Genomic DNA, 10354 nt, shown 5'->3' on the forward strand with positions numbered 1-10354 from the left:
ATATATAACTTTTTTGTAGTTGGTAAAGTAACAAACATCAAAATTTATTTATTTATTTATTTATTCTATGACAACGTTAACTTTGTTCATTACTGATTATTCGTTTCTTATATGCTTTGGAATCTATTAAAAATATAACTACAATTAAACAGCCACTGCTTAATATGTTTTTGTACTAAACTCAAGTGTGACTTGCATAAATGCCAATTTTTTATTCGTAAAATAAAAGTCATGTCAACGGTCATGTAAAGTAAAATATATATGTTGCCAAACAAAGAATTACAACTCTGGCCTTGAGTAATTACTATTATTGATTTGTTACCAATTATTTCCCTTATGTTGGGACATTGTCTTTGATATGTCATTGTTGTGTAAAATAAATAATTTTATAATTTGTATATTAATTGTTGTTGTTTTTTTTATCATAATGGATTAAGATGTTTCAAGGTTACATCGCGCGATGCGATGCAAACGAGGATGAATTTTGTACGAAGAAATTCAATACATTATTTCACTTTATATTATTTGTTTTATAAAATTTAATTTTACCTCTATTTGCTGTTTCTATTTAAGTTAAGCTATTAGCAGCACTTCGCTTATTCGGTCTTATTTGTCTTAACATATTTCCACTAATTATCAAGTGTCATAGTTCTTATTAACATGTAGTATTAGTACATATTTCTAAATTTAAATAAAAGATTAATTTAAACGCTATAATTTTATATAGACGTTTGCTTTTTTAACTGTGCTATATTTTGTGAATTGATTTTATTTATTCAGCTTTTTATTTTTCGAAAAGTACACTAAAGTATTGAATTTTCTGTTTTAGGGTCAAACATATCGTAGAGGTCAATGGACATTTGACTTCAAGCTTCAGAACTCGTTTAGTTACTCAATATCCATATACATAATGTACACTTTATAGTGTGTTTACCGATTATTAAATAAAATTTAAATACTTCTCTATGATCCAAATGATACAGATGACTGGATTTTTTATATGTTTTTATATTTGACGCCGTCTTTGCCGGACACTGTATATTTTTGTTTTGATAAAATGTTCAATTCGCGTGTCCTAATTGCAATAAACATATTTAAAGCCAGTACTAAACCGTCAAAGTGAAACAACACACGTGTTTTGTGTTATTGTTGTTCTCTTACGATAGACTTTTGAGGTAAGTGTATATATTTTAGATATTTTCGAATATTCATATAATAACATGACGATTTATTAATTAAACCTTTTATAGTTTTTCATCAGTAAAAACTCTTTCGTCTTTTTTTTACAGCGTCTAAGAATTTGTGTAATATTAAAATGATAATCGTTTCGTTCCATGATTAAATAAATATATAATTTTATGATAACGACAACGTTCCTAAACTTTTTCCCCTGATTACTAGACTGAGCCCATCTAAATTCAATTTATAGCCAAACAGAATGACCCACTTAGCCCAAATACACCTTTGTAGTGTAATCAAATATTTACAAGACGACTCCGTCCCAACTGTTTGTGATCACAGTTGACTTTGCCAAATACTCAAATAAAACTAATTTTTTTCATTTATCCCGTAAATAATAATTACGTTAACTCCCCGAATAATATTATACATACATGTATAGAGCTAAGAGTAACAACTTTTTAAATATAACTCTTTAACAAAAAAAAAAATTAATTGTGTAAGTCAAAATAATTTAAACACCTAGTATAAAAATATGCATACATTTTTATAAGTTTATGTTAATTCCATTCAGATAAACTCAATTCGCTTATCCCACGAATATCACAAAAGCGAAAGTTTCCGGAGCGGTATAGACGTTTGTTGCTCTTGAGCGTACAAACAAAAAAACGGATTTTGATTAAACTCTACATTAATGTCGTTTTCAGATCAGAATAAGGCTGCAATATATCTCAAAATTCCTTGTCGTTCCTTCTAGATCATGGCATATGAGTTGTATATCGTAAGGTCCCGTGACACAGACTATAGATTGTCGAATGTAAGCAGAGAAAATAAATTATCAATAAACTATGGGTTTGTTTCAAACGATATGTCCTGAAACCTCATCACTCTCTTTAACACAATTATTTGACGCGTGTTTAAAAACAATAATTTGCTTAACGTTTCTTTATATAAATTATTTATTAAAACAAAGAAGTCGGGTTCATTCTCTTTGTTTCTTTATTATACTTTTTCCTCAAATCAATGTTATTTTAATTTTATTTGTTAATACATTGTATCATTCAGTGGAATAATTAAATGTATCCTTACTTTTTTACTTAACGTTTTTTACCTAAACCTTTCTCTGCATTGAAAAAATTTACCAAAATTAAGTATCAAGAAGGGTTTATGAATCATGAGATTTTTTTTGATATATCTGTCTCTTTCTTTCTTCACGATGATCTCCAAAATTTGTAAAAAATTTCTTAAGATCTTCCTCTATTACGTTAAACTGACATTGAAACGGGGTTTTAGTTTTATTTTAGGAAAAGGCAAGAAAGTACCACGATTAATATTACAAACTAACGTAATAATTACAATCTGCCACTAGAGTCTCCAAAGTAATCATTATTTTTGTTTGATTGACTATTTCGATCGTCAGAGATTTACAGTAAGAGAGTCTAGACAATACCTAGCTGTGGGCATGTCTAACATTTACTTGATGTAAATAATTGATGTCTTTTTCGTCACAACAAAAGGATATAAGAGAAGTTTTAAAAGAGAGTTTATTGGATATATTCGAGTGATCTACATACATAGGTTTTCGAGATAAAAATATAATTTTCAAAATCAATATTTACAACATAATCTGCAATAAATCGTTGAACGTTGACACCTTGTATCGGTGACTGAAAAATCAATAAACAACTGAACATAGAAACATAAATATTGTAATCTTTATATCTACTTAACTCAATATTTTTTAACTCATTAAAGAGACAAAAGAATATAATAGAACGACTGGCTCTTAAAATAATGCTCTAAGTCTAAATACGAGTTTGTAAATTATAATATAACCTTGTCTGTGCCTTGGAACTGCGCAAAAATTGTTTATCAGATTTATTGAGACTACTAGAATACGTAACTAAGCAATATGTTTCTGACAAATTTATGTGTAGAGATGAAATTAATATCGTCAATTTGAAAGGAAAGTATACCTACATGTGTGCTTGTTTGTCATCGTATACAGGAATGCACTAGAATCTAGATGATTTCCATGAAATCTTCAATTTAGGCGCTATTAATAGCACAATATATATGGCAAAAAACAAGCAAATAAACTCGTAAAATTTAGCTATATATTTTATAACTTCATTCATTGACTTGGAGACGGACCAAGTTATAGTATATAGTATTAGGTTATATACAAATTATAAAAAATATATATTTCCATACACTTACCCTAAGTTTGCAACGTCACACTAAACAAGCAGCGTTTCGAGTATTTCTTTCATAAATTTTCTCCAATTATAAAATCAAAGTAGGTTATTTAATGGCAAAAGGGAAAAGTTTCGTATGTACTGTGACGACTAAAACACGCGCTGAACGTACTGAGTACAAACAGATTTGAATATTTACTAACAAAAAACAGTACATTGATCCTTGTAAGTAATAACTATCACGACTCATTATAGACGATAATATTTTAAGTATCGCGAATAAGACTATTTTGCTCCAACAACAGCTATTTTTTTCTCTTCAATAATTACATTGCATCATAACGAATTCTACACCATTCAGTAATTACGAGAAAAACAAGTATTGGTATTGTATACTTATTAAATTTTCAAAATTGTCTGCTCTTTTTATACATACTGTTTTGTACATTTTTTTTTATTTGTCTCTTTTTTTTATAATTCAAATAGATTATACAATGTACCAACTAACCGCAAAATCGTTTATACCTCGTATATATAAACATTATAACAGTAATTTCATAGCCACGAGTTAATAAAAATTGCACAAAAAAATAAATAGGTGAAAGTGTCTGTATTTATCTGTAAAGTATAAAAAGAGTTGGAAAAAAATTCTACAAGTATAATTATGTCTATAACAAATTTTTATAAAACGCTGAACACTTATATAAGTATATGTATATATATATAACAAACACAATACTGACCCCAGACTAGGGTGATTAAATAACCAGCTGAATGAAAGAAACACACTTTAACACTTAAAAAAAAAACAAATAAGTTGTTTGTTTTTGTTTGAAAGGAACCTTAATAATCTACTATAAAACCTGTTATAAGTAATACTTCTTTACTTCAATGTTAATCAAATATAAACTAAGAATACATCTATTGATAATGAAGTTCAGATGTCAAAGTCACAATGGATCGCTCCAGCGATGATTGTTACTTAATCAAAGACAGTCAAGTGTTAAGGACGTGTTATATATTGTGTAAGTCCTAATTTATATTCGCTTTTTTATAATATCATATAAATAATTAAATAAAATTATTTTTATTTATCAATAAATTGGTCAACATTAGCGATTTAAGATTAGAAGTGGTATGGCCTTGCAAGAATATTAAAGATAACATAGGTAATAAAGTTAATAATTAAAAGAATTTTATTTAAAATATTCACGGTTATTATATGTATTTTAAATATACTCTAGTATTCATATTAAAAATGACGACACATCTCGCGTAACACTTGCAAAGTAATCGAATATCTTTATAATTTATTATAATTATTTAGGTTGTTATGGGGGGTTTGTTAAATCGCATGTGGTGGGGAGGAGACCCGGATGGTGTGAACCCAGTATCTGGATTATCTCGTAGAGATGTGTTCGCTGTGCAGAAGTCCTGGGCGATTGTTTATGCCAATCCACTCGCAAATGGCAGCGAGCTATTGAAAAGGTAAAACTCACATTTCTATTCTGTTCTGTTTACACAAATATTGCGCAATTTATTAGTGTTTAACTTTTTTTACTGACATCAATAAGCCATCAATCAATCAATCAATTTGTTTGTATGTAATGAACCAAAATATTGACATTGATTAACAAGAATTTTTTTATTATAGTATATGTTGAAGTGGATTTTTGTTTTATTTAAATAAAATTCTGTTTTTTTACATCCAAATTCCTAAAGCAAGTCCAAATAATACCGTTTAAAGAAACCAGGTCATAATTTGATCTTGATTGGCCTATAACGTTTGGTGGCATATAATTGCTCAATAATGTATGTAATGTTTTAAATTATTATGAAAATATGCGTTACGATAGATTAAATTTTAATTCTAATTTTCATACTGCCTCCAAAGACTTATTTGATCAATTTAAAGTCTTATCTGTCATCAAATATAATTCAGTTATTTTTCTAAGACTTAATAAATATAAATTTCCTACAGCGACTAAATGTTTACTGCAAATATAATGAAAATATTATCTTTGTATCAAAAACTATATTTTATTTATATACATGTTGCGACTGACCCAAAATTACCAAGATATTAATAACTGATCACTATTATTATAAGAAGCGATTATCATAGCATAGCATAGCATTATCATATCATATCATAAATTATAACATCATTACCTGATATTCAAATAACAACAGTCGTTAATATGATAGCGAAAATAAAATATACATAATATATAAAATATTCCTCTATATAGAACACAATTCTACCTATTCAACATTAGCTAAAGATGGACTTCAATTTTGAACTATTGAAAATAAATCACTAATTGGATTATTTCCAAATTAACCTGCACTCATATGAAGTAGAGCGAAAGAGGCTCTTTATTTTGTTCCTGATTGGGCCTTGACTGGCGATGACATTGATAGCCCATTAATTCTCATAAATACCAATAGCTTTGAACCGACAACAAAATATGGTTTTGTATTCCTATATGTATGTTTAATGGAACGCTTACCTCAAGTTCGTATCGTCACGAAATACGGAGCGCTATATGTTCTTCGTTTATCTTAGCAATGATAGTTTAGACGAAGGTTATTGAGTGAAAAACGGGAAACAATTCATATGTAGTGTGCCAAACAAATTTGTTCTAAACAAACTTACTGTACTCTAAGAAACTTTGTCTTTTCGAAAGCAATGTAATTCTGAAAACTTTAGTTGTTAGTTTGAAGAAGGTTGTTTATTTTACAGTCCTTATATTAGCAGAATATTGATATTATTAGTGGATAAGGTCAGTGAAGTTGGTAGCATCGTTAAAGCTGCAACAGATGTGGAAGTGTAAACCAAACAGTTTATCTTACGCTTTGATTTTTGTAACATCAAACGGATCGATAAAAAGCAGAGTGCTATCTTGGTAATTTTTACGTTTTTCAGTTTAAATTAATGCCTAAACTTTCTGTCAATCACATTTACTTTGTATCAGAACGAAACAATCATAATGCAACATGCATTGAGATAACAAACAATTAAATTTTAAATCTCCGAGATAAATGAAAACAAAGACAATAGTACAATTAAAATCTTTAATTTCAGCTCTTTCTCAATACAAATAGTGGCATTCCTGTTGCTTATAACGGATGGCTTTTTTCATTTTATATTCGCGAATGAAATATTAACTCAGATATTCGCCTTATTTTTTTTTTAACACGCTTTTATTAGCTTCACTTGTATGTTCGTTTGCATGTTACTACTTCTAGTTAAGCTAATAACAAAATTATAAATTGTAGTAGGTGTTTGTCCAATGTCTTCAACATGAAAAAATTTACGCCCCTTAGGATGAGTAACTGATAGAAAAATAGATGGCGTCTTATTATTAAAGCAACTCAAAGCATAAAATGATTATGCATTTCGTTACATCTTATTTTCATCTCAATTTAATTTAAAAAACTGACTCCTTTTATTTCATTATTTTGTAGTCTACCGAATTTAAAAATTGTTTGATTATGTTTAAGACTTAATTTCGTAAGCACGTTGGTACATTAGTTCTGGTGTCTGTCCTAACGTTTGTTAGTCCGTCCAAGTTTAAAGCCATCGTAGAAATCTGAAGATCCTAATAATAAGTGAGCTAACAGTGTAGGATAAAAAGAAAAAAAAAACATTAATAAATTTATCGTACACATGTATAAACTCCGTCGCAAACAAACGGTAACAGTTGACTTTTCCGTTTTACATGAAGAATATAATCGAATAATTTGTTCACCATCTTCGTTCAATACCTACCGAAAAAGAGCTTACAAACTCCACAGAGTTTATCTGCTTTGGTTGAAACGTATCTGAAGAAGTTACTCCTTTGAATTAGTCATAACTGCTGCCGCGACCACTTCTGTTTAGTTAAATTCTATATTCTTATCTATCATATTTTATATGTATAAGTAGAAACAAATAATCTAAGGTATTCTATTTAAATGATCTATATTATGAGATCTAAGATTTTCGCGAGTTTTATTCATTTAAATGAAACTAATATTTTTCGGATAAACTACGCGGATTTTTATTATTTAAAAAACTACATAATCCCGACGTTTCGGTTACTTTTCAGCAACCGTGATCACGGGTAGACGAGATGTGAATTTCTGTCAGTTGGTCCTGTTATTTTAAACTATTATAAATTTAAAATATTAGTTTCATTTAAATGATCTATATTATTTATTAACAGTGAACGTTTCATTTTAATATTAATTTTCTACTATTAAACATAACAAAACATTTCAATTGATCGATCAGTTTAATGGCTGTTGTTGAATTTCTAAATTATACATATTATATAATAATAGGATACAGAACCTCTCACTTATTCTATTATTTCACTTTTCGTAATCGTTGAATCAGACAATTTGTTTCTTAATGAAGCACAATAACGACCTAAATAAACATAATTTATGCTATTTGGGAAGGTCAGCAGTATTAATGTGCCATGTCATAACTTTTGTAGGCTTTCAGTTTACCTTTCAAAAGGTTTTGTATTTTTTAATACTATACGCTTAACAAAGAACACATTTATAATAAGATATGTAAAATGTCTGCATATTGCATCAACAGATATATACTGTGTGCAAATGGTAAATAAGGACGATATAATTATAATGACAGATCTCCCTTATGAATAACTGTTAGTCCCTTATCAACCAGATGGCTTATTGGAAAATTAATTTTAAACAATGCCTTATAATTCTTATAATGTATATATAAATCTATGTATATCTGAGCTGTTGATTTGATTTGAATTTAATTTAGTATAAACAAGGTAGGAAAACCGTTTGTAATAAAAGTTTATGAAGATGTATGTATGCTGTGCTCTTTCAAGCAATAAATACTTAAAGGATCTTAATGAAACTTTATAGTTATGTAACTTAGTCATCAGAATAAGACTCAGATCATAGTATATTAAGGAACTGCGTGTAGCTATCACAGGATGAAGGCATTTCAGTTATACTATGTATAAAGTCAAGTTACGGAGTCTATATATGTATCAGCTGGCTGGTTACCATACCTAATGTTGAACAGAAATTATATATAATGAGATCTAAGACTACGCGAGTATTCATTTAAGTAAAACTAATATCATTCATTCATTTAAGTAATCCGAAAATATTACTTTTATTTAAAAATTTATTATAAATACGTTTCTCTGAGACACATTTCAAAATACACACAAATGAAGTCACTGATATAAACGGCTTAACAATATTCTTAACTCAACTATATTTTCACGAACAGATATTTCCGAGCACATCCTGAAAGCAAAGAATTCTTCAGAATGCTTCACAAATTAAACGAAAATGAATTTGATGATAATCACCAGTTCAAGGCGCATGTTATGAGTCTGATGAGCTCCTTGAATCTAGCCATAACCAACTTGGACCAGCCGGAGATAGTGGTGGCCATGATGAATAAGCTCGGCGAATCACACGGCAGGAGAAAAATTGACGAGCAAAACTTCCATGTAAGTAAACATTTGACATCAGCATCAAAAAAAAAAATGATACCAAGACAATTTCTTTTCCTATTGAACTCGGCATGGCAACGCTTTTTAATTCCAAACCATGGAATGGAACATAAAACCTTACTCCAATTAATATACTAAATGTTTTTTGTAATTTTTATAATCGCAGCGATTCAAATATTCCCATGCGCTTCTTTTCTTCAGGATCTCAAAGGAATCATCGTTAAAATGTTCATCGACGTCTTAAAACTCGACGACAAGAACCTCGCCTCCTGGGGTAAAGCGGTAGACTTCCTCTACAAACACATCTTCGTAACTTTAAAACCAGAATCCTGAGAGATGTTAAGGCTGTTTGTATTTAGTCAATATTTAATGTACCAAAAAAAAAATACTCTTAACAATATTTCTTTGTAACAATAATGTATATATTCTATTTATATATACATATGAATTTGTTAATATACATTTATATGTATTTGTATATTTTTCAAATTTTATACAAAAAATTTTACACGCTTATAAGATGACGAGATGTTAAGTAGAATTAGAATAATGAGTTATGAAATTACATTGAATTATATTACACGTGTTCATATAAAATCATTGTAATTATCATAACAATTTCAGAATTTATTATATGTTTGGTTTGAGTGACAATACAATAGCTATTATTTTGCTTCCCAATTATTTAAAGATATTAACTACAAGGGCGTATTCTACTGACTATCTTTGCTATGAATGGTTTTGATATGAGTCGCTTAGGCAGTAAACAAATTACTGTGTATGATTTTTCATATAGAAAAATATATTTGTATGTTCCAAAGATAGTTTAACGTACACATAACTACATTTGAATAAATATTTTATTATACTGTTGAAAACAAACATATCACTATTATATAAGAACTCCATACAAGAAAGTTATTTTTATATTAAAATGAAATTTTTAAAAACGTTTTTTATATCAAAATAAAAAAAATTTTACCTTTGTTGGTATTTTTTAATAAACTGTTGAATCATTATATTTTTTTTTTAATCAATATACCCTTTTCAAATATTTTCTTTTACACGCTCTCGTTTTAAATATGAATTATATATACCTTTATTAAGAATCAATAGATATTTCATATTTAAAATTATTAAATATAATTCTCATCTAACTCTTAGATAATATTGGCGTGGAAAATAAATAATTCCTATGTGATTCAATGTTTCGAGCATGCAGACTTATATAATTATATAAGTAATCTTTATATATACATAGGTATTTAAAACCTCCAAGTTATCTTAGAACTAGATCAAAATAGTTATCGCTTCACACCTCAGAGTCACAGAGTTTATACAGTGTAAAGAACAAACTCTACACTACATACAACAACAGCTTCTGATAATATTACTTTCTCGACCAAAATTTTGTTTTAAAAGTAATGCTATTAAAAAATTTACGCTAACGATACTTGGAATTTTTCTAAAGGTGTG

General features: G+C 28.3%; 1 protein-coding gene across 2 annotated transcripts; it reads left to right on the forward strand.

Annotated features, from left to right (window-relative positions):
* Positions 1–1111: 1111 nt before the first annotated feature.
* LOC116772059 (globin) lies at positions 1112–9899 on the forward strand. 2 transcript variants are annotated; one of them, XM_032664109.2, is made up of 4 exons: positions 1112–1175; positions 4705–4865; positions 8650–8875; positions 9080–9899. In XM_032664109.2, the coding sequence occupies exons 2-4, from the start codon at positions 4711–4713 to the stop codon at positions 9209–9211; spliced, it is 513 nt and encodes a 170-aa protein (XP_032520000.2). In that variant the 5' UTR covers positions 1112–1175; positions 4705–4710; the 3' UTR covers positions 9212–9899. The 2 variants fall into 2 exon arrangements, with proteins under 2 accessions (XP_032520000.2, XP_032519985.2); XM_032664094.2 differs by lacking the exon at positions 1112–1175 and adding an exon at positions 4262–4402.
* Positions 9900–10354: the final 455 nt, after the last annotated feature.

Source organism: Danaus plexippus, chromosome 8, assembly GCF_018135715.1.
Source record: "Danaus plexippus chromosome 8, MEX_DaPlex, whole genome shotgun sequence".
NCBI lineage: Eukaryota > Metazoa > Arthropoda > Insecta > Lepidoptera > Nymphalidae > Danaus > Danaus plexippus.